Here is a 25,385-nt window from a genome sequence, read left to right as displayed (position 1 = left end):
TTTTGTATTAATAATTCTCCTTTTTCCTTTTGCTCAAAGAGGCCCCTCCAACTGTGTAAGAATCAGGCCCTACCCAACTTGGCTTTGTCCTGAATGCCAGTATTAGTACTTACTAGGCGCACTGCCTGGCACAGAGAGATGCTCAACACGGGGCCCCTCCAGGCACTGGGCTGGCGCCTGGTCCCCTCTCTGTGCCTGAGGAGAGGGCTCCTCCTCTCACTCTGTCCTTTCCATCTTTTCAGGATCATTTCTTCTCCTTTCTTCAAAATGAAAGTAAAACATGCTGGGAATAATTTCATAATCACAAAACTGCCCTCCCAATTGGCCTCTGCTTCTACTCCCTGACCTCACAACCCACCAGGGAGGTGGGCCTTTCCCTGGGCATCATGCCAAGTTCTTAGCTGGGCCCTCTAGGATCTCTAAAGGAAATCAGGCTGAAGAGGGGAAACCAGCAGGGGGAGGCAGCATTCCCGGTGCCCAGTATGGTCTAGGAGGCATTGAAATTCCAGGGCCGATGTCCTGAGACAAAGATCATAATGAGACAGGAAGGTGGCAAAGGAAGGAGCCATTTGCATGACAATAATTGAGCCAAGAATAGAAAGCCACAGGGATACAAGGGTGAGGCTGGCAGCTGAGCTGGGCTAAACCTCACAAATCAGACTACCCAGCTCTGCTCTGCAGGAGAAGGGAGGCTGAGCCCTGGGCCAGGCTTGGCAGGGCGGGAATGGGGAGGACACGGCCCCAGGGCATTGTGGGAACACTGGCCAGGCTGGACTTTGCTTTTATCCTCGTCCTTCAGCCGGGAGGTTGCCTTTGCTTGCCTTTGCCTTTGAGGCTCTGTGGCTGTGGCGTGAGTGGGCATCATGGCAGCTCAGAAAGATCTCTATGACGCCATTGTGATTGGGGCAGGCATCCAGGGCTGCTTCACTGCATACCACCTGGCCAAACACAGGAAGAGGGTCCTGCTGCTGGAGCAGGTACTGTGTCCCTTCTGCACCCCTGACCTTAAGGACTGTCCTACCCACCTTCCCTGTAGAGGGGTTTCCAGAGCCAGCAGGCTGCAGGGCAAGGCCAAAGGGCCTGAATCATCAAAAATTCTGTGTAATTTGTATCTTAGCTGCCCAGTGTGTTTCATGACAATTCAAAGAAATTTCACATCCCTCACACCCTCATCTAGGCATATTTTCTCTTCCTCCTGCCTCCTAGTTCTTGCCCTTGACCAAGCGTCCCAGGCCCTGTTCTCTTCCTTCTCACTACGCTGTCTCTTCTGTGCCCAAATGGTTGATCCGACCCGGAAAAATAATTGGTTCTGGGTAAACTAAAGTAAAGGTAATTTTGCCTAGAGGCAAAGGTTGATTTATCAGCCTAAGAGGTAGGATTCTGCCCTGCATATTCCCGGCCTAGAAGCTTCTGTTTTTTTCTGCCACCTCCAGATAATAGCAGCCTCCTCGTTTGATACATGATCAGTGAGACTGAGGTCTTGTTTTTCGCACTACGCAGTGCAGTCTGCAGTGACCGCTGCATGTGTGGGTGGGCGCTGTGTCTGCAGGGTCCTTCGAGGACAGGGCCGCCCAGCTGTCAGCAGAGCGTCCCACTGCAGTGGGCTCTCCCGTCCATTCTGCCTGCAGCTACCCAGGCTGGCTATGGTTTGCTCTTCTTGGTAATGAGCCAGAGTAGTTAGAAATCTTTTTCTTTTCTCTATCAGTTTTCTCAAAGCCCAAGGGATTCCTGGTTCATCATCTCAGGAAACTCATTGTTGCTGAATCCTGAGGTGGTTCTCTTACCCTGAGTGATCTGTAGCCACAGAGAAATAAAGTCACCATCAATTCCCTTGTTCGTAAAATGAAGGGGTGAGACTAGCATGATCTGGAAGGTTTTTTCTAATTTTGCTTCCTTATGAATTGAAGTGAGGTGAGATTGCAGCAGGATGGTTGAAGACTAGCTAACAAAGAAACTTCTGGATGTGAACAATGTTAGCAAAAAGGAAGCCCAAGTTAGGGCTATTGAACAACTTCCATCTTGATTGTCAAGTCGGTAAATTGGTCATAAAGAGAGAATTTGGAAAGATTGTATGGATTTTTTTTTTTTTTTTTGAGACAGGATCTCACTCTATGGCCAGGCTGGGTGCAGTTGTGCAATCATAGTTCACTGCAGCCTCAAACTCCTGGGCTCAGTCAGTCCTCCTACCTCAGCCTCCCAAGCCGCTGGGATTAAAAATGCCACCACACCTGGCTAGTTTTTAAATTTTTGAGGAGACGGGATCTTGCTATATTGCCCAAGCTGGTCTCGAATTCCCAGGCTCAAATGATCTTCCTATGCGTAATCCTTCCCCGGATTGTGTGGAAATATTTGAAGGATAAATGACTCCTGGTTGACAGCACATGTTGGGTGTGAGGGGTGATGGCTTCCTTCATCTCTCTTGTTTTCCACTTCCAGTTCTTTCTACCACATTCCCGAGGAAGCTCCCATGGACAAAGCCGGATAATCCGAAAGGCATACCTGCAAGACTTTTACACCAGGATGATGCATGAGTGCTATCAGATATGGGCCCAACTGGAGCAAGAGGCTGGAACCCAACTGCACAGGTGGGCTGCGGGAGGAATCCTTGAATCATGGGGCTCCGCACCTACAGGTGCTTGTAGTGTGTGAAGGGGCAGTACCATGGAACATTGGGAATGCAATGGGAGGGACACAAGGGCTCAGGAAGTACCAGACGCATGGGAGAGTTCTGCTGTCATGATGGTCACCCCACAGGTCCAGCTGACTCTGGCCAGGCTGTGAGTTGCAGGACTGGGTTCAGGCCACGTGTCCAAGGCTAGCAGAAGCAGTACTGGAAAGCCTGCTGGCAAGGCACCATGTGGCAGATGCCCCGAGTGGGGTGGAAATCTGCTGCAGTGTGTACTACAGGTACAGGGAGTGAGCATGCACCTCTTTCTTGGCTGCCTTCATGGCTCTCCCCAAACCTTGACCTTTCACATACTCGTGGGAAAGAAAGTCAATACTCTGTGATGCAATGGGAACTTTAACCACCCCGCCTTCTTTCCCACCTCCTCTGTGACTCTTCACTGAACTTCCAACAAACCCTGGCTTTACTGCCACCTGACTCTACCCTATAGGGTGGCAGTCTTTTTAATGGCCAGGAACCAAGAGGTTTCTGTTCTGTTGCAAAAACAACATTAACTTAAGAACAAAGTGAAATCCATTATGCAAATACAGCCGGGGCAGCTAATTATAGATTTATTCAGAGGCGGCTAATGCACCCAGCACCCAAATAAAGGAGCATGTCTTGCTCGGGGGTGGCCTGGCAGAGGGACCCTTCTCTGTCAGATGTCTGTGAATACTGCTGAGCATCTTTTGCTAAAAGAATCGCCTTGAGCCTTGGAGGGCACTCTTCTTCCCAGCACACAATAAGACAACTAAGAGATGTTGGAGTGTCTGGAATCTCTGAGGGAGAAGAATCTGGAGTGAGACAGGCTTAGGTGTGACTTTGTGTTCCACTCCTCACCAGCTATGTGATCTTGGAAGTTTCTTGACTTCTCTGTGCCTCAGTTTTTCTCATAGGGCTCTGTGAGGATTAAATGAGACTTTTGTGAAATACTTGGCCCAGTGTCTAGCACCTTCCCATAAGGGGCAGTCCTTTCCATCCATTCTGGGTCAGCTGCATCCTGTTCCATTGAGCGATGGGGGAAGAAAGGCAGGAGACAGATGAATGCAACAGCCACAGACACCAAGGGGAGTGGTGGCAGGAAAGAGGGAGAGGGACCCTTGGGTAGGACAGTCTCAGAAGCACACAGTCCTCCTCTTTGGCAGGAGGACAGGAATTTGGAAGGGCTTTGGAACTGGGCCTGGCTCTAAATCTCAGCTCTGACACATTCAGCTGTGTGGTTTGGAATGCGCTGTTGAACCTCTGGTGAGACACAGATTTTTCATCTGTGAAGTAGGGATACTAATACCTGCGTCGTGGTGCTGGTGTGAGGTAATGGGCTTAGAACAGCACCTGGAAAACCATCTTCCTCCTCCTCTTCACCATATATTTAGTGTTTACAATAAGAAACTACACTGGGCGCGGTGGCTTACGCCTATAATCCCAGCACTTTGGGAAACTGAGGCAGGTGGGTTACCTGAGGTCAGGGGTTCAAAACCAGACTGGCCAAAATGGTGAAACCCCTACTAAAAAAACAAAAATTAACCAGGCACGGTGGCAGACACCTGTAATCCCGCTATTAGGGAGGCTGAGGCAGAAGAATCACTTGAACCCAGGAGGTAGAGTTTGCAGTGAGCCGAGATTGTGTCACCGTACTCCAGCCTGGGTGACAGAGTGAGACTCTGTCTCAAAAAAAGAGAAAAAGAAAAGAAACTAGGATCTGTTCTAAGTATCTGATACCTATAACTCATTCCGTTCTCCCCACAACCTCATGAGAGGATTGCTGGCAGACACTCAGCGTCTTATCCCATTAATGCAAATCACAGAGTTACGATACTCTTAAGTTTAGAATAGAGGTTGGCCAGCTTTTTCTGTAAATGGCCACCTAGTAAGTATCTTAGGCTTTGCAGGCCATGTGGTCTCTGTTACAATTATCCAGCTCTGCCACTGCAGCATGAAAGCAAGATGTAAATAAGTGAGCCTGGATGTATTCTAATAAAACTTTATTTATAGACACTGAAATTTGAACTTCATATAATTTTCAGGTGTCACTCTACATTATTCTTCTTTGGATTAAAAAAAGTCAACAATTTAAAAGTTTAAAAACCATCTCGGCTGAGGGACCAGATAAAAACAGGCAGAAGGCCAGATTTCGTCCCCGAGTGGCAGCTTGCTGGCCCTGGGCCTGGCAGATACTTCAAACTGGTTAACTTGTCCACTTCTGTCTCCAAATAAGTTCATGCCTAAATCATCCCAGGTCAAAAGACTGCTACCGTGCATTTAAAGACAGGGAAATATCACGGCACCTCTTAAAAGACCATTTCGATGTCTCACAGCCCCAGTTATGAAAAATGAAAGGTAATGTGAATATGCTTTAAAAACCTCTAAAGTGTTATAGAGTGCTAAGTATTCTTACCATTGTTGTTATTATTCTATTATTAAAAGTCCTTTCTTATGGCTAGGCTAATGTACTCAGGAACACCAATTTGTTTGGTTCTTTTACTTAGCAGAGGCATAGAACAGATATTTCCCAGTCTCAGAATGGTATCTAAATACAGCTCTACTACCTTTGGGCTAAAAGCCATTTTAATTCCTTTAGCTTTTACTGATTCTGGTTTCCTAAATGATTCATCATCGGTGTGGTTCTTACGTCTCCCCAGGTTCTTCTAGAAGAACCAGCACAATACCATAATACTACTGATAGATATGAGCATACTTAATGCTATTTGATGATGATTAAACAACCTAACAAAAAAACCTTTAGGAGTTGGCAGTTCAGGTGGCTGTCCAGTGCTTTTCATTCTGTTCAGCTGCTTCCTATGACAGCGGCATACTAAACATGGGTGGGTTTGGTACATTTGCATATATTCTGGGAACAGACAATGACACATGTGTCAGATCACAAGGTCTGAATCTTTTGTGATGTGTACAGCCAGGACGCTGATTCCAACAGCAAAACCCAGCTCCCTGGCCCGTCTCTTTCCTGCCTGCCTTTTCCCTTTGAGTCCTACTATCTAGCTCCTGACCCGGGCTGCCCCTGCTTAGCTGACAATATCAGACAAGATCACAGCCGTAGGCAGTACAGCTGCTGGCAGAACCTGGTGGCCCCCTCTGCAGCTGCTGCTTCTTGTGTCTGCGAAGTGTCTGGCTTGTCAGCCACATCCCCTCCCTGGAGCAGTCTTTGTTAACCAATTCCATCTCGGCCCACTGAGCAGAAGATGAAAAGCCAAGAGCTCCTCCAAAACCAACAAAGACAGCAGCCATTACCAAGTCCCCATTCGAATCCCTTCCCCAAGGTGACTCAGAGCAGGCTTGCCTGGCATTTTTAACCCAGAGAGAGGAGAGTTGGAGCTTGGGATGGGAGATGACAGGTGCAGGGAGAGCAGTCTCCCCTCCCAATTCCTCCCCGCTCCATCCTGCACCCTCTCCTGCCATAGTAACTGGTGGAAATCCCTGATCACCAACTCCCTACATCACATCTAAGGCCTTAGTCGGGCCATAGAGGAGTCAACACGGCCCTTGGGAGGAATCTTCAATTACCTCTTCCTAGTGCTGGATGAAGCTAGGTCTGGAGGAAGGAATAGTTCATAGCAAATGCTCTTGACTCAGCTGATGGGCATTCTGAGAGCTGTACTCTTTTCTAGAGTTCCCTGGCAACCCAAGCGCTGGCTTTAAGTCCTTCTTTGTAGCTAGTCCTGACCATTCATTTCCTGGCCATTTTTCATCCTGCGGTTGCCCTTGTCTCTTCTTACCCTTCTCTTTCCCAAACTTTGCAACCCAGGTCTAAGCAGAAAAAAGAAGACGGGGAGGCCACGAGCACAGGGGTGAGAAATTGATGCAGAATGAGCAGTCTATTTGTTGGGATCTAGAAAAAGCCATTAAGAAAATAAGCACTTAAATGATTTTCAATCTGCCCATGGAAGTCATCTATCTTCATACTGGGGGGAAAAGGCCCATTCTCCAAGCCCGGTTTTGATTGACTGGTTTCCAATTCTGTAAGCATTTCCCATAGGAGCCTCTCACCTATCTCCCATAATGACAGGCCTTTGCATTTCCAGGCAGTGTTTCACATTTATTTCCGATTTGCTCATAATGGTCAAAAATCTCTCTCCAATCCAAGGCATTTCTCCAGCAGCACACGGTTTCCCTCAGGCCAAATAGCTCAGCTGTGATCCACGGAAAATGAGAATTTCCCAAACACATCTTCGGACTAGGGGAGGGTCCGGCATCACACATTCAGATGGAAAATTTCCCACTGTTAGATCAATATCTGGGCTAAGAAATAAATGCCACAGGGGCAGAGAGCTGGAGCAAAATGATTACAATCGGCACAATTACATTCACCGGCGGAATCAGCTCGCTGATTACTCCCAGGAATGGGGAGCTCCCGCTTCATCCACCACAGGATGGCTTGGGAATTAGAACATCACTCAGCATTTCATAATTCTACAGATTTGCCCATTGTCTTGGCATGCGTTCATTTTTCCCATACAGTACATTCCCGTAAGAGGTGTTATTTCAAGGAAAGAAGGAGGAAGAAACGATGGAAAAAGGGAAAGGACATCTCAGCGCATAGGAGAGGCCAAGGCTGGGATAGCAGGCAGAGGTTAGAATATGCTGCTCTGGAATTTCCGGGTCAGGGATCTCACATTACATCTGCTTTGGTGTGGTTTAAGCCAGATCTCTCCCAGAATCCCACCCAGCCGGGACCCCATCGGGTAAAGGGGGCTCAAGGAAATATACGTATGTGACTTCATACTTATTTGTTGACTAAGAAGTTTACTAGGGCTGAGCACAGGGGAGCATGCTTGTAATCCTAGCACTTTTGGGAGGTCAAGACAGGAGTTTGAGACAGGCCTGGGCAACATAGCAAGTGACCCTTGTGTTGACAAAACACAAACAATTAGCCAACTGTGGTGCCTCATGCCTGTAGTCCCAGATGTTTGGGAGGCCAAGGCAGGAGGATTGCTTGAGGCCAGGAGTTTGAGACAGGCCTGTGCAACACAGCGAGACCCCTATGTCCACACACACACAAAATTAGCCAAGTGTGGTGGCATGTGCCTGTAGTCCTAGATACTTGGAGGGCCAAGGCAGGAGGAGCTCACTCACGGCTGCAGTGAGCTGTGAACGTGCCACTGCACTCCAGCCTGGGTGATAGAGTGAGACCCTATCTCCATTAAAACAAAAAATGTTTGGCCAGGTGCAGTGGCTCATGTCTGTAATCCCAGCACTTTGGGAGGCCAAGGCAGGTGGATCACAAGGTCAGGAGTTCAAGCCCAGCCTGACCAACATGGTGAAACCCTGTATCTACTAAAAGAAAATACAAAAATTAGCTGGGGGTAGTGGTGCGCACCTGTAATTCCAGCTGCTCCGGAGGCTGAGGCAGGACAATTGCTTAAACTTGGGGTGCGGAGGTTACAGTGAGCTGAGATCGCACCACTGCACTCCAGCCTGGGTAACAGAGTAAGACTCCATCTTGGGAAAAAAAAGTTTAGTAGGCAAGTTTTCATTACCTCTGAACGAATCTGAAGTTCTTTTCGGGGCCACAGAACAAAGACGGTCTGCTGAGAGCAGGGATCTCCACGGCATCTTTCCTCTGCTGAGCGTTGCAGAGGCAGAGCTCTCGTTGCTATCTCGCTGGTGGTGAATGCTGGGTAGGCGGGGGCCGTGGCAAATGGATTGGGAACGCTGCGCGGCTCTGTGTACTGACACCCGCCCCAGGGCCTACTGTGTCCCTACCCCCTCCCAATCTTCTCTTTAATCCCCCCAACCAGATAATGTGGGATTTGGAAGCATGTAATATCCATGAGACTCTATTATAGGCTATTACGAGCTCTATACGCACTACCTGGGGGATGTACCAGGCCGCTGCTGGGCAGTGCAGCAGCTGAAACGGAGAAGGACCACAGGAACGGTCCCAAAGGCCAGAGTGACTCTTCCATTGTTCCTATCCGTTCCCCCCACCCCCAAAAGGAGCTCTATCTGGTCTCTTGTGACAGAGAGGCAGGAAGCATGAAAGAGAAACAGCTTTCACTCCCTTAGGGAGTAAAAGCAAGGGAGGTACAGGGAGAAACAAAATCACAGAGTCACTGAATGCATTGCTGGAGCCCTAGGAGACTGTCTACCAATGTTTCTGCATGAGAACGCCATTGGAATTTGGGGTGGAATCTTCTCGAGCATTGCAGGTATAGCATCCCTGGCCCCTGCCCACTGAATGGGAATGGCAGCCCCAGGCATTGTGCCAACTACAGAAATGGCTCATGCCATTTTCACTTGTCCCTGGGAGGGTGGGTGGGTGAGCGGGGGGTACCACCTCAGTGTGGACCCATCAGCAGTTCAACAGGCACGCTACAGAGGAGGAATCTGGGCCCAGAGAGGTGAGCGACCTGATCAAGGTCATGCCAAGGTGAAGCCAGGACTAGAGACAGAGCCAGGTTTCCCAGTTTAAGACCCTTTCCACAAAACGGGCTGCCTCTAAGGAACTGAGAGACAGAGACAGACACACAGGAAGGGACAAACATATCCAACAAGAAAGAGAAAGAGGAAAGGGACCGAGCAGAGGGTGGCGTGGAAGCGGGGAGGGCAGAGGAGAATACAGAACAGAGAGATCAAAATAGTGAATGGGGTCAGGGACAGGAGGAAGGGGAAGAAATCTCATCAAACTGACTGAACTTCCGCCACTTCCAAGCCATGGAACATGAAAGAGGACTTAGATCTCTGCCCTCAAGGGCAGGATGGGTCCTGTGAAGGGGGATAGGGGACAAGAAAACCAATAGTGAGAGCCAAGGGCGGACTTGGGAACGGGCTGGAAATCAGCATGAGAATACTAGGACTCTACCAACTGACTCTAGATTGGCTTCACCTGTTCTCTGAATACGAGGCCGTGACTCCTCTCAGGGCCTACACCTGGACCCGAGATCCCTCCTAAAGGAGAGCAAATGGCTCAGGGCTTTGCCTTCTTTTGTTTTGAGACAGGGACTTGCTCTCTCAACCAGGCTGGAGTGCAGTGGTGCGATCATGGCTCACTGCAACCCTGACCTCCCTGGCTAAAGTGATCCTCCCACCTCAGCCTCCCAAATAGCTGGGAACACAGGCATGCGACACCACACTTGGCTAATTAAAAAAAAAAAAGTTTTACTTTTTGCAGAGACAGGGTCGCATGACATTGCCCAGGCGGCTAGTGAACTAATGGCCTCTAGTGATCTTCCTGCCTCAGCCTCCCGAAGTACTGGGATTACAGGTGTGAGCCACCACATCGGGCCCAGGATTTTGAAACACACCTTCACCTAGGTGACTTATTTCTTAACAGGCAGACCGGACTACTGCTTCTGGGAATGAAGGAGAATCAAGAATTAAAGACAATCCAGGCCATTCTGTCTAGGGAGGGGGTGGAACACCAGTGTCTTTCATCTGAGGAACTGAAGCAACATTTCCCAGATATCCGGTTGACCACGGGAGAAGTGGGGCTCTTGGACAAGTTCGGAGGAGTTCTTTATGCAGACAAGGCTCTCAGAGCCCTGCAGGTAACGTGGTATAGCACTGGGGCAATGCAGGTGCTCCCTGCTCTGGGCATCCTGGGTCCCAACCAGCCAGCCCGAGACCCCCCTCTGGATGAGGCATTTACCCTGTTGGTTTTAGTCTTGACTTTTTCGGCAGGGTGGTGAAATATACACTGCTGGCCTTGTCAATATAGGGCAGGTCTAGATTTGTACTCTTTTCTGCCCTAGGTGAAAGGCTTTTTGTCCAGCAGGGTGAACCACATACAGAACTAATTCACCTTTCCCTGCTCCTGCCCTTTCAGGATGTGGTTGGACAGCTAGGAGGCAGAGTGTGTGACGGAGAGAAGGTGGTGGAGATAAACCCAGGACTACCAGTCACGGTGAAAACCACCTCCAGGAGCTACCGAGCTAAGAGCTTGGTCATCACAGCAGGTCCTTGGACCAACCAGCTCCTCCGTCCCCTGGGCATTGAGCTGCCTCTCCAGGTAAGAGGAGTTGAAAGCCTGAGAACTGGTGCTTAAGAGAAGCCTTGGAACCGGATGGAGTCAAACTTGAATCCTGGATCTTCCTCTTGCTAGTGGACAACCTTGGGCAAATTCGTTCACCTCACTGGCCTCAGTCGTATCACCTGTGATATGGGGGATGATAGCTATGTCATAGACATGTTGGAGAATTGAATTATTAGGCTGGTGCAAAAGTATTTGCAGTTTTACCATTCAAAGTCATGGCAAAAACGCAAGTACTTTTGCATCCACCTAATATATGCTGTATATAAAACCATTAGAGGCCACGTGTGGTGGCTGACGCCTATAATCCCAACACTCTGGGAGACTGAGGCAGAGAATTGCTTGAGCCCAGGAGTTTAAGACCAGCCTGGGCAATACAGCGAAGCCCTGTCTCTACAAAAACTAAGAAAAATTAGCCAGGTATGGTGGCATGTGTTCGTAGTTCCAGCCACTCGGGAGTCTGAGGCAGGGAGGATCGCCCTGAGCCTGGGAGGTTGAGGCTGCAGTGAGTTGTGATTCTACCACTGCACTCCAGCTTGGGTGACAAAGCAAGACCCTGTCTCAAAAAAAATGAAACTAAATAAAAATAAAGCCCTTAGAACACAACCTGGCTTATAGTAAGCACTCGATAAATCTGAGGTCTGATTAATTCCTAGAGAGAGAAATAGGGCTGGGGCTGGGTATAGTTATGGGAAAAACTAAGAACGGGAGAAGAGACAGAGGCTTGGAGATCTTTGTGCATCATAACACGTGTAACAGGTAGATAAGAGACAAGCATGCATGAATTCAATGGGGTGTTCAGGCTTGTGTTAAAGGGCCTCAGGGCCCCGAAGAAACTGCTCTCATTGCTGTGAGGTTCCATGGCTTTTCTTCATCTCCCACTTCCTCTCCCTGCCTCAAGACCCTGCGGGTCAACGTGTATTACTGGCGACAGATGGTTCCTAGGAGCTATGGTGTGTCCCAGGCCTTTCCGTGCTTCCTGGTGCTGGGCCTGAGTTCCCACCACATCTATGGACTGCCCGCAGGAGAGTACCCAGAGCTGATGAAGGTGAGCAGAAAGACCGAGATGAGGCCGGTAGATGCCCATGCAGATTGGGGGCAGCTGCTCTGACTTTCCCCTCCACAGACGCCCTTGGGTCCCAGGGCAGCAGCAGGAGCCTGCTTTGCTCTTGGTGATTTGCAAGGAAAGACCCTCAGCTGCCCTGAGGCCCAGCAAAAGGAGCCCTTCCTTTGCAAACATAGAGTGGTTGTAGGGACCAAGAGCTAAGCAGTCTCAGGTGACAACCTGCAGCACCTGCCAGGAGTGGGAAGGCTGGAATGATGGATGGGGCCATCCTGTGTACACGCCTGCCCCTCGGCTGTGGGTGTGCATGGAAGGCCAGCCCTCGCCGTTCATGCTGCTCTGATTGGAAGCCAGGTCAGCTATCACCACGGCAACCATGCAGACCCTGAGGAGCGGGACTGCCCCACAGCACGCGCAGACAGCCAAGACATCGAGATCCTGAAACGCTTTGTCAGAGATTACTTACCTGACCTGAAGCCCGAACCTGCCATCATCGAGCACTGCATGTACACGGTAAGGGGCCTGGGCAGCCTCCCTGGGCCCCCTCACCACTCTGCAGAAGGGGAGAAGGAGGCAGACCTCGCACTGGCCAGGCCCGATTGTTTGACCCCTGACACAGTGTATGACTTTAAACAAAGGAGCTCGTTTCTGTGGGTCGGTTCACCTCTACCAGAGACGGGCCTGTTAGAAATTATTCCTATTCTTCTTCATTAGGAAACTAGGCTACACCTGGCAGTCAGTCCTTCACTCTGATTCCCAGAAGAGCTCTAAAAGATTTTTTGGCAAGCTCCTCCAGTTGAGCAGGCCTTAGGGACAAAGAGAAGAGACAGATGTCACTAGGGCCTGAGGCATCTTGGCTAAAGTTAGTTTACAAAGATTAACTGAACACCTACTGTGTTCATAGCTCTGTGCGAGAAGAAAGGCAGATGGACAAATGAGAAAGACTGGCATGCCCAGAGGGGCACTGGCATGCAGGAAGCATCCCTATGTCCCATTCCATCCTTTCTGGAAAGAAATCCAGCCCAGCCCCTTCCTGTCAGAGCCTGCAGTTCTTCCTCTTCCCTTGAGCCTCAAAGGACACAAGGTGTGATTGTTTCTTTCTAGAACACCCCTGATGAGGACTTCATTCTCGATCACCACCCAAAGTATGACAACATTGTCATTGGTGCTGGATTCTCTGGTGAGCCTGAGCTGGGGGGAATGGGGTACCTTAAAGCCGACCGACCTCAGTGCCAGGCAAAATGGTATTTTCCATACTCTTAGCTGCTCAGATAGGTGCTGGCCTGGACATTGTGTGTGTAAGGAGGCTGGGCAGTCAGAGAAGGGCTATTCATGGTGGGAGACTGCTTCTGGCTTTGGGCTGTGATGAGGAGGGCAGTCAGCCCTGTCTGGGTAAGTAGGGGATGTGCAGAGAGCCCAGCCTCTCTGTCTCTGAGGCTGCCTGAGAGTCTGCTCTTCTTTTCCCAGGGCACGGGTTCAAGCTGGCCCCTGTGGTGGGGAAGATTCTGTCTGAATTAAGCATGAAATTAACACCATCTTATGACCTGGCACCTTTTCGAATCAGTCGTTTCCCAAGCCTGGGCAAAGCCCATCTTTGACCTCTGGTGAGAAGCCTCCCTTCTGTGCACAGAAGCCGATTTCACAGACGGAGATGTCTCAGATGAAGGGAGTGTCCCTGTGATGTCACCCGTTTCTTCTGCCTCACTTGAATCCCTCATAAACACCAGATGATTAAGTCTACCTTCTTTCCTTGGCCAGCTCCCCATTCGCAACTACTTTTTTGTTCCCAGAATGTTGATCAGATATTCTACAATCGCAGAGTAGTGAGGACCTTTGAGATGGATATATCAGTAAGAAAAGGGCACAAGAACTGGCTCCGGAGACCAAAGCAGTTGTTAAAAATTCTCTTTGTTGGGGGCCGGGCACCTGTAATCCTCGCAGTTTGGGAGGCCGAGGCGGGTGGATTACCTGAGGCCAGGAGTTCAAGATCAGCCTGGCCAGCATGGTAAAACCCTGTCTCTACTAAAAATACAAAATTAGCCCGGTGTGGTGGCAGATGCCTATAATCCCAGCTACTCAGAAGGCTGAGGCAGGAGAATCACTTGAACCCAGGAGGCTGCAGTGAGCTGAGATCTCGCCATTGCACTCCAGCCTAGGCAACAAGAGTGAGACTCTGTCTCAAGAAAAAAAAATTCTCTTTGCTGGGATATTTGAAGAGCGTGGGATAGATTTGAATAAGTCTGCCCAGAGGAGGGTGAACAAGATGATCTCAGAGATCACCGTGCCCTTGGAGATCCTTTTCCTAAAGATAGAGTCAGCCTCCATCACAAATGCCCATAAAATCTGGCATGTGTCCGATGACCAAATAAATATTTGTGGAACAAATAAATAACTGCCCTGCTTGAGGTCTGTAGTGGGCTTTCTTTTCTGTGTGACCTCATTTCTTCCAGACTCTAATTGCCTAAATTAGCACCACAGGATCCATTAACCCAGGAACCCTTGGAGTCTTTATCCCCTCAATGCGCTGCACCCCCTTTCTTTGCATTCTTTGTCTACTCCTCACCCCCTCTCTGGTTCTGTGAAGATGCTCAGCTCCCCAGTCTCTCATTAAGGTGTATTGTCAGGCCCTCATGAAGATGGAGCTGTTATACCAGAAAGAAAGAGACACACTCGCTTAGAAACCCTGTTCAATGTTTGAATGTTAAATGTGCCATTTTATTATCATTAGGATTGCTCCCACTTAATGAAACAGCGTTAGCACCGAGTCGGCTGGCCTCCTTGCACTAATTGCTTTGGAAGCGAACAGGCTTATAACCACCCCAAGCTGGGTGGAGGGGTGAGGGGTGGAAACAGGGACTCGAGCAAAGCTAGATGTACTCAGATGAAACCCACCTGGAGGATCTCCAGATCGGGCCAGTTTGAGTCCAGAGAATGAGTTAAAATGCCCTGGGGAGAGAAAAGCTGGGACTGGGCGGGGAAGGCGGGGATGCGTTATGGGGAGTCACAGAGTGGGGAGGAGCAGGCAGTGAGAATGACGGTTCGAATATTCCCAAAGGAAATACAACACGGAGGAAATGACTCTTCGACTGCCAGAGTCCTTAAGGGCCTAGGTACGTGTATCAGTGCTGATTCTCCAGCCAGTTAAAAAAGCCAGCCAAGCCCATCAACCCCATGCCAAGTCTGCTTTTTGTGTGCTCTCAGCTGGTTCCCTGAACCTCAGCCTCTATAAAACGGGAATCATCATATCTGTAAATGGAAATAATAATACCGACCAACTCCACAGGGGTGTGTGAGGATCAATTAAGATCATTCATTCATGTATTTGTTCAAAACACAAATACTGAGTGAGCCTCTATTATGTGCCAGGCACTATGTGAGGCACTGTGGATGTGTCAGTGAACAAAACAGATAAAAATCCCTGTTCTAAAACAGTATGGTTGTTCCTCAAAAAATTAAAAATAGAATTACCATATGATCCAGCAATTACACTTCTGGTATATGCCCAAAAGAACTGAAAACAGGATCTCAAAGAGTTATTTATACACTGTTCAGAGCAGCATTATTCACGATGGCCAAGAGGCAGAAACAACCCAGGTGTCCACAGATGGATGAATGGATAAACAAAACATGATATGTACATACAGTGTAATGTTATTCAGTCTTAGAAATAAAGGGAATTCAGGCCGGGCGCGGTGGCTCAAGCCTGTAATCCCCGCACTTTGGGAGGCCGAGGCGGGTGGATCACGAGGTCAAGAGATCGAGACCATCCTGGTCAACATGGTGAAACCCCGTCTCTACTAAAAATACAAAAAATTAGCTGGGCATGGTGGCGCGTGCCTGTAATCCCAGCGACTCAGGAGGCTGGGGCAGGAGAATTGCCTGAACCCGGGAGGCGGAGGTTGCGGTGAGCCGAGATCGCGCCATTGCACTCCAGCCTGGGTAACAAGAGCGAAACTCCATCCCAAAAAAAAAAAAAAAAAGAAATAAAGGGAATTCTGGCGGGGCACGGCGGCTCATGCCTGTAATCCCGGCACTTTTGGAGGCCAAGGGTGGGTGGATCACTGGAGGCCAGGAGTTGGACACCAGCCTGGCCAACATGGGGAAATCCTGTCTCTACTGAAAATACAAAAATTAGCCAGGTGTGGTGGTGCATGCCTGTAATTCCAGCTACTCGGGAGGCTGAGGTAGGAGAATTGCTTGAACCCGGGAGGTGGAGGTCGCCATGAGCCAAGCGACAGGGCAAGATCCTGTCTAAAAATAATAAATAAATGAAGGGAATTCTGATATATGCCACCACATAGATGAAATTTGAGGACATTATGCTAAGTGAAATAAGCCAGTCACAAAAAGACAAGTAGTATTATTCCACTCCATCCATACAAGGCATCTAGAGTAGTCAGAGTCATAGAGACAGAAAGTAAATAGCGGTTGCCAGGATCTGGGAGGAGGAAATGGGGATTTGTTTAATGGGTACAGATTTTCAGTTTTACAAGATGAAAGGAGTTCTGTAGATTGGTTGCACAACAATGTGAATGTACTTAATACCACTGAGCTGTACACTTAAAAGTGGTTAAGATGGTCAATTTCGTTATGTGTTTTCGACCACAATTTTTAAAAGATCTTATTCTTTTTTTTTTGTTTGAGACAGAGTCTCACTCTGTTGCCCAGGCTGGAGTGCAGTGGCACAATCTCAGCTCACTGCAATCCCCGCCTCTTGGGTTCAAGTGAGTCTCTTGCCTCAGCCTCGCGAGTATCTGGGATTACACGTGCCCACCACCATGCTTGGCTAATTATTTTGTATGCTTTTTTTTTTTTAGTAGAGATGGGGTTTCACTATGTTGGTCAGGCTGGTCTTGAACTCCTGGCCTCAAGTGATTCACCCACCTTGGTCTCCCAAAGTGCTGGGATTATGGGTGTGAGCCACTACACCTGGACTAAAAACAAATCTCATTCTTATAAAGCTTACAGTCCAGTGAGAAGGAGACACATAAGCAATTCATGTAAGTAATTATATATTTGAAGGTGATAAATGCTTTGGGGATAAAACAGAGCAGGGTGATGAGGAGGTGAAAGGGAATGCTGGGGGAGGGTCTGACGTTTCAGGTGGGTGGTCAGGGTAGGACTCACAGAGGAGGGGCCTTTGGGCAGACTTGAAGGAGGAGGAGTATGCCATGCAGGCCTTTGGATGCAGGTTAAAGAATGTTCTGAGTTGTAAAGCAAGGTATTGTGTTATCACCGGTGGGGAGAGACGCATGAAACACAGAGAAGGACCAGAATAAGATCCCACCAGCTCCCAAGCCGAGAAAGTTGGGGAGAAAGATGCTCGGAATGTCCCTTCTCACCCCACAGCTGCCCGCAGTTCCCTCTGGCTTCTCTCCGTGCCACCCCCTCCCCCAGCCAGCTGCAGCTCCCCTTCCAAAATATCCAGCCTTATTCAGCTTGTTGGTGGCAGCTAAAGGAGGGACCAGTGTCTCCCGGAGGCTGAGAAAGGACGAGTGGGGGCTGCTCCCAAGCCCTGCCTCAGATGGTGGAGGCCTCTCCAGATGAGCCCAGGAAAGAGTGGGAGGAGGCAGGGGGTGAGTGAGGAAGGATGGGTGTTGGGGAATGGATCGGGCCAGTGAAGAATGCAGAGAGACAAGAAATTGGGAAAGAAGAGATTGACAATGTGCAGGCCAGCACCTGCAGGGATGCCATACACCTCTAAAGCCAAAGGAAACGGGCCCAGAATGCCCAAGTGGGGGAAACCAGCAGTTCTTAGGTGGGGTGGGGTGGGGTTGTAGAGGAGATGTTGGGAATAGTCTCTGGGCCTAGAGGAAAGCCAAAGTCATTGGAGAAGGGGTCCCGGGACAACCTGAGAGTTTCAGTTATATCGAAGGATTTTCCTAAGCAGACCAACCAGTTTTCTCTCTCTGCTTCCCTTCTGCCTGAGCGTGGCCAGCCATCCCCTTTCAGACAGGCTGTACAGATCTTCAAGATGGAAGAAAATCAAAATCAATCGGGCAGGCAAGAAGAGACCTCTGGAAGGGCAGCTAGGGTCTGCACAGGCTGCAGAGGAGAGATAAGGGCAACGAAGAGAAAGGCTGGCCTGGTTGGCAAGCAGACTGGGGAAAGCAGAGGCAGGCTGAAAATAGATTGGGGGCGGGAGGGAAGAAAGCCAGGCCAGGAAAGAAGGGAGAGCAGAGGCAATCGATGCCTTCGTGACTCTGACCCAATTTTTCATCTCTCAGCCTCGCCAAAAGATGAGGAGATGGAGAGGAAATCAGGAAAGACAGGCAAAGAGGGAGGAGAGTCAGGGCAAAGTAATTTGAGTCCTTAGACTCAGGTGATTGTGGGGTACCAGTCAGGGATGGTGGTGGGGAGAGGAGGAGGTATACACTGTCCTCAGTACCAGTTAAGACCCCAGCAGAGTTTGGAATCGCAGAATGAATTTCAGAGCTTAAAGAATCTGAGTGTACCCAGGAGGGAGGGTCAACTAGAAAGGTCAGAGGAGGCTGAATCAGTCTGGAGACAGTCGGCTGGAAAGTTAACTCCATGCCTGCATTTTACTTCTCAGAAGAGTGATGAAAGATAATTATTATTATTATTTTTTTTTTTTGAGACAGAGTCATGGCTCACTGCAACCTCTGGCTCCCTGGTTCGAGCGATTCTCCTGCCTCAGCCTCCTGAGTAACTGGGATTACAGGCATGGGCACCACGCCCAGCTAATTTTTGTATTTTTAGTAGACACGGGGTTTTACCATGTTGGCCAGGATGGTCTCCATCTCCTGACCTTGTGATCTGCCCACCTTGGCCTACCAAAGTACTGGGATTACAGGTGTAATTCTTGGCACCTGGCCAAGAATTTGGTTTTTTAATGGTGGGCTTTTAGTGCAGCAAGTGGGGTTAAAGTTAGACTTCAGGAAATCCATCCCATTAGGTAGATTCGTGAGATACTGAAACATGTAGATGAGCATTTTTGTATTCTTTCCTTGGAAATCTTTTTAAAAAAATGAGAAGCCCCGCTATTTGGGCCTGTAGAGGCTTGTCTGAAGGCCAGGGCCTCCCCTCAAAAGTTCTGGAAGTCTGCTGGCTAGAAAGGGATCTAGGATTTTTATTACCCTGGGGGTAGGGTCTGAAATAGATATCTGGGCCTAAGACAGGGCTGATATTGGCACCTGGGTTAGGAAGAATCGGGGAGGCCCAAGGTGGGCTGGATCTGTCAGCCCTGGAGGGGCAGCAGGGACAAGGGGTGGTATTCTAACAGGCAGGACCCTCAACATTTACATAACGTTGAATCATGAATAAGCCAAGCTCTGGGGTTCCTAGTTAGCACTGCTCATCTGCATCTTTATTAAGCTTTATAAATGATTCAGCTCCTACCCCTTCCCCCAGCCCCTGCCCAGCCTGCCCCCAAGCATCAGGGTGGTTGATTGCTCATTATTTTAGACTAGATTTGTTTCACCAACATTCAGTGAGGCATGGAGTGTGGGGGTGGGCACCGGAGAGAGGAACGAATCCAAAAGGCAAGTGGAGTGAGGGGGTCGGGGGCTGGAGAACGGAAGCAGCAGCTGTGGGAAGGCAGGTCACAGCTGTGAGCAGAGGCACAGAACGAGGGACTCGGGCATCACTGTCCAAAATGCTCCTGGGGCCAACATCTTCAGGAGAGAAGGGTTTCTTAGATTCTCCAAAATGTGCTGGGTTCAAGTCCCACTTGAATCCCTGGTTTCCCTTTCATCTGCTGCCAATTCCCCAGCAGGCCCTGTGCTCAGCTCCAGCACGGCACTGAGGCGTCGGAGCAACGAGTGACAGTCCCCAGGGAAGTTCTCACTTTTTCCTGAGGAAAAAATTTTGTTTTTCCCCCCCCAAAAAAAAAAAAAAAAAAAAAATCTGCTATGCTTGCAAGGCAAGAACAAGCACCAGGTTTATTAGGGGAGAAAGAGATCGGAACAGATGCACTTGGTGAGAGAATCTGTAGGAAAAAGAAATACTGTGTCCACAGAGAGTTTGAGCCCACCTTGAAAGAGGAACCTGGAGATGGGCAGCCCTTACCTGGTCTGAGCGGCTCTGGGGGCTGCCTGGTCACCTGGCTGGAAACGAAGAGAAGTGTTTAACGGTATGAACATGAAGGAGTTGGTGGGAGCTGGTAGGGGAAAGAGCATTTCTCAACCCTGGCTGCGCATTATATCCACCTGGGGAGCTTTAAAAATCGTGATGTTTGGGCCCCACCCAAGACCAATTAAATCAGAATTGTTGAGGGAGAAGGCCCGAGACACCATGCTTTTTAAAAAGCTCTTCAATTTTGTTTGGATCCTAAACAGACCAATTTAATTATACATATTATAAATTATATAACAAAAATATATAATAAAATCAAGGACATTTAAACATTGACTGGATATTTTGTATTAAGGAATTATCATGTTTTAGATGTGATAAGAATATTGTGATTATGTTTTATAAAGAGTCATTTTCTGGCTGGGTCTGATGTCGCATGCCTGTAATCCCAGTGCTTTTGGAGGCCGAGGGGGGAGGATCACTTGAGGCCAGGCGTTTGAGGCTGCAGTGAGTTATGATCATGCCATTGCACTCCAGCCAGTACAAAAGAGCAAGGCCTTGTTTCTATTTAGAAAAAAAAAAAAAAAAAAAAAAAAGGTCAGCCCGGCGCAGCAGTGGCTCACGCCTGTAATCCCAGCACTTTGGGAGGCTAAGGCAGGTGGATCACAAGGGCAAGAGTTCGAGATCAGCCTGGCCAATATGGTGAAACCCCATCTCTACTAAAAATAAAAAAATTGGCCAGGCATGGTGGTGGGTGCCTGTAGTTCCCAGCTGAGGCAGGAGGATCCCTTGAACCTGGGAGGTGGAGGTTGCAGTGAGCTGAGATCGTGCCACTGCACTCCAGCCTGGCGACAGCAGAGCAAAGACTCTGTCTCAAAAAAATATATATATATAAAATAAAATAAAAACAAAAATACAAAATATTAGCTGGGCGTGGTTGTGTGTGCCTGCAATCCCAGCTACTCAGGAGGCTGAGGCAGGAGAATAGCTTGAACCCAGGAGATGGAGGCTGCAGTGAGCCAAGATGGCATCACTGCACTCCAGCCTGGCGAGAGAGTGAGACTCTCATCTCCTCCCCTTCCTTTCTCTCCCCTCCCCTCTCCTCCCCTCCCCTCCCCTCCCCTCTCCTCTCTTTTCTGACATCCTGACATCCTCTCATGCTGTCACCCAGGTTGAAGGGCTGAAGTGCAGTGGTGCTATCACAGGTCACTGCAGCCTTGACCTTCCAGGTTCAAGTGATCCTCCTACCTCATCCTCCCAAGTAGCTGGCACTGCAAGCACACACCACCATGCCTGGCTAATTATTTTTAGTTTTTGTAGAGATGGGGGCTCTCTATGTTGCCCAGACTGGTCTCAAACTCCTGGGCCCAAGTGATTCACTTGCCTCGGTCTTCCAAACTGTTGGGATTACAGACGTGAGCCACCATGCCTGGCCTCATTTTCTTTTCTTTGAGGGATACGAAACTATTTCCTGGTGAAATGACATCATGTCTGTCAGCTTCAAAATAATACAGTGAAGAGAATGGGGAAGTGGCAGGGTTGCCAATGAAGCAAGATTCCCTGTTGATAACTGTTTTAATTTTTCTTATTTTAAATTAAATTAAAGACCAGGTGTGGTGGCTCACGCCTGTAATCCCAGCACTTTGAGAGGCCGAGGTAGGTGGATCACTTGAAGTCAGGAGTTTGAGACCAGCCTGACCAACATGGTGAAACCCTGTCTCTACTAAATACAAAAAAAATTAGCCAGGTGTGGTGGCACATGCCTGTAATCTGAGCTACTTGGAAGGCTGAGACAGGAGAACCACTTGTACCTGGGAGGCAGAGGTTGCAATGAGCTGAGATCACGCCATTGCACTCCAGCCTGGGCAACAGGAGTGAAACTGTCTCAAAAAAAATTTTTTTAAATTTAATTTTTTTGTATGGGGGTCTCACTTTGTTTCCCAGGCTGAATTTGAACTCCTAGGCTCAAGGAATTCTCCCATCTCAGCCTCCTGAGGAGTGATAGCTGTTGAAGCTGCTTGATGGGTAAACAGGTGTATTAGTCTAGGTTCACACGCTATGAAGAAATATTGAAGACTGGGTAATTTATAAAGAAAGGTTTAATTGACTCACAGTTCCTTGTGACTGGGGAAGGCCTCAGGAAACTTACAATCATGATGAAAGGTACCTCTTCACAGGGCAGCAGGAGAGAGAATGAGTACAGAGTGAAGAGTGGAAAAGCTCCTTATAAAACCAACAACTTTCCTGAGAACTCACTCACTATCACAAGAACAGCACGGGGGTAACTGCCCCCATGATTCAATTACCTACCATTGGGTCCATCCCACGACACATGGGGATTATGGGAACTATAGTTCAAGATGAGATTTGGGTGGGGACACAGCCAAACCATATCAACAGTTTCATTCATTATGCCATTTTTTTTTTTTTTTTGCTTTTTGTATATAAACCAAAATAGCCAGGGGTGAGAACCTCAGAACCAGCCACTTAGGAAGACAGGGGCCACTTCTGCAGGCAGAACCAGCATGGAGGAGAACAGGTTTGCAGGACCCTAAATAAGAGGGGAGGGCTGGCTCTGTCTCCAATGTCCTGGGCCCTGGGCAGCATAGGGCCACTTGGGGAAAGAGTAACCGGCACTTAGAGATGCAACTTGGGGTTTGGAGGGCTCTGCAGACTTCTTCCCTGTAAGCCCACACAGCCTCTTTGGACTGAGTCCCCATGCTCTGTGTACCAGGCCTGGAGGCCAGACTGAGGGAGCCACCTGCCTGAGGCAACCAATGCAAACAATGAGCTTCTTCTCTCTGCCTCTCTGCCCTCTCCTGATCAGCTTCACGGGGATTCAGACCCCCACCTCCTTTGGCATCCCCCACTGCCCATCATCACTGCTTCCCTGCACTGTCACTCCTCTGACAGGCTCATCTACCAATGCCAGAGAACGTTAGCCCAGGTGGCTTCATCGGGGGTTGGGGGGAGCCTGAACACAAATCTGTAGAACTGTGAGCACTCAGGACCCCATCGACAGAGGGAGCAGGAGAAGGCCCCAGAGAGATTCCCCGGTAGCTTGACCCTACTTGCATATCACTCTTTTAATGAACAAATCAAACGAATCCTAAATTCTCAGTTATCTAACATCCCAGACTAGTTGAGTCTCTTCAGCCTTGGCCCATGACCAACACAGGAGTGCCCATGTTCTCCACGTGCTCCTGAGAAACAATTTCCTGCCCTGCTGAAGTGGATGCCCCCATCGCGCTGCACAACTCAGCCCTGTCCTCCAGCCATTTCCACCCGCTCACCCTCACCGGCCTCCCGCTCAATTTGGGTCTCTATCTGTCTTCTATGTTCCATTATCTTCCCCCATGGCCTCTAGGGGAGGGGAGAGAGTTGGAGGGGGGTGGGCTGTTGAAGAGATTTTTGGAATCAGTGCCTGTGCATCACCCGCTGCCATGAGTTATTTCAGCGCTGATGTTTGTCTCGAGCTGATTATTCCAGCCTGAGAACAGGTGGAGCAGCCTGCGGTGGTTTATTCGTCAGCCAAGGCCATCTGTTCCCAACAAGCTGAGATTTGTAGCTGATTTCTACTGGGGAGCAAGGAGTGGGGGTGGGGAGGGAGATGGAGATCACACCCAGCCCCCAGGGGACTTGCTCCTCCCAGACCTTCCAGGATGCCTGAACCCCAGGGCTTCCTCTTTTACTAGGGGTCCTGCATTTTCTCAGAGAAACTCACTGGTCACTCAACTCTGGCAACAACATTTCCCTAAGGGGCTACACCTTAGATGAAATCATGTATTAGAAGCACAAATCTAACAGCCAGGCACAAAGTCTGGTCAATGAGCCATGTGCCCCCCTTGCAGATCTTTGAGGAAAAAAAAGTACATCACTATGACACAAATATCCTAAATGACCTTCTCAGTTCTTGGCTTCTCCTCATCCCAACCCCACTGCCAGTCCCTTTAACAAAAACATCCTCACCTAAACCGATCACCTGCAGGGCTCCCGGCTAAGTGGGAGGGCTTGGTCTAGATGCTCTTGTCTCATCCGCCCTGCTCCCCTCCCCTAAATACCCTGTTCATGTTCCACCCTCCAATCTGCTCCTCTTCCAGCTTCCACTCTCAGCTGTGCCAAGAGAGCCTGCTGCTTTAAGAATGGCTTTCCCTGAGCAAGGGATATAAGCAGTTTCTAAGCAGTTTTGCCACACGGTTTGCCACCTCCCCCCACCGCCCCGCCTGCTATGAGTTCTGTATATGAAATGCTGGGAAAGAAGTGACTCTTATAGTCACGCTAATATGACAAATTGGGGCCTTCTTTGGTGTTGCTACACACATCTGTACTGACTTTTAAAAATGGTATGAAAACTTGGTATTGAAAGGACAGCTACTTCACCTATAACCCCACATCCCCAAGTAAAACTACTTACAGTTTTCCGAGGTCCCTTCTAACATTTATTTATTGATCTGTGTTTTCCCCTCTACTTTTGTCTTGTCTATATGTAACCTTAGGAACCCATTAACAGAGCTAGAAGACTGCCTCACTTTCTAGTTGGTTCTCTCGGCTTATTTTGTCAGTTCTGGTAGCAGACGCTCCTTTCTACTATTAAATCCTGCCCAGTGGCTGAGTATGTGTCTACCGGAAACAGATGTGCTCCGGAACCCACAGATGTGCTCCAGAACCCACAAAGGGTTCCATGAGACCTGTGCTTCCAGGGCAGAAACTTCCAGGGAATGCACTCACTAGGGTCGCTCTCCCTTGGACAGTAGTCCCCCAGCCGCCCTCAAGCAAGGGTGCCAACCTGCAACTGATGCCAGCCCCCAAGGTTAAGATGAGCCTTGAAACCTCTTTCGTCACATACTATTTTATATTTGCCTGGCTACCTGTCACTCACCTGTCTTTCAAAGTCCTAATGTTTCTGAATCTATTGACTATATCTTCCCCATACAGAGATCTTTTAAACTCCTTTTCTTAAAAAAAAAAAAAAAAAGAATTTCCATTTTCAAAATCCCAAGTGGTCTCCTCTCTTTCCCAAACCCATTTGCTTCTTTTCCTAATCTAGTCAGATCATAGATACGGCACAAAACATATAAAAATTTATTAAAATGTGGAAACTCTTTGACTCTTAAGCCAAAGCCACTTCAAATGTAATTTGCCTGGATAGTGTCAAAACGTAATATCCTTTTTGAATTTTCTTTTTTTGTAAAACCATCATAGCTGACTTTTGATATCTACAGCAAATTCTATCTGCACATATAAGTATTCCACTGGGGGATTTATGCCACTGACTTCAATCGCAAATCACACACTCTTTTTGGAATCTCCCTTATGTATATGACCCATCACTGGGGCGCATGCTACAGAAGATTCAATTTCTCTGTACGATTCCTTCTAAACACATGCAACATCCTTGTTAACTCCAAAATGGCTATTGCTGTGGAAATCTTTCCTCCCAGATCAAATAGCAGGGAATGATCTGGATTGTTGTTGTACTGTAATGAAATTAGACTGAAGTGAATATAGCTTAAAATATGCATTCTGAGCGATGTGGAACTGTTATTCATATTGCTGGCACAGTGGGAGTGAAGTGAAAATGTGATAATGTATGAGGGATGCTCTGAAAATTGTGAAGAGCGACGCAAATGTGAAGCAGA

At 48.7% G+C, this 25,385-nt stretch overlaps 1 protein-coding gene across 1 annotated transcript in view; it reads left to right on the top strand.

Moving 5' to 3' along the window:
- The first annotated feature begins 463 nt into the window (after positions 1–463).
- The window catches only part of PIPOX (pipecolic acid and sarcosine oxidase), a 28,332-nt gene continuing 3,410 nt past the window's right edge, over positions 464–25,385 (top strand). The window contains exons 1-8 of the mRNA XM_032281013.1: positions 464–977; positions 2,437–2,585; positions 9,954–10,167; positions 10,446–10,628; positions 11,551–11,697; positions 12,067–12,225; positions 12,817–12,892; positions 13,180–13,640. Of these exons, the coding sequence (XP_032136904.1) occupies positions 864–977; positions 2,437–2,585; positions 9,954–10,167; positions 10,446–10,628; positions 11,551–11,697; positions 12,067–12,225; positions 12,817–12,892; positions 13,180–13,310 (1,173 nt within the window). The 5' untranslated portion in view covers positions 464–863 and the 3' untranslated portion in view covers positions 13,311–13,640. The remainder of the gene's footprint in view (positions 978–2,436; positions 2,586–9,953; positions 10,168–10,445; positions 10,629–11,550; positions 11,698–12,066; positions 12,226–12,816; positions 12,893–13,179; positions 13,641–25,385) is intronic.

This window comes from Sapajus apella, unplaced genomic scaffold (assembly GCF_009761245.1).
Source record: "Sapajus apella isolate SASKATOON/1434 unplaced genomic scaffold, GSC_monkey_1.0 scaffold12, whole genome shotgun sequence".
Taxonomy (NCBI): Eukaryota; Metazoa; Chordata; class Mammalia; order Primates; family Cebidae; genus Sapajus; species Sapajus apella.
The sequence above is the reverse complement of the archived record's forward strand: the minus strand, read 5'-3'. Positions and strand labels throughout refer to the sequence as shown.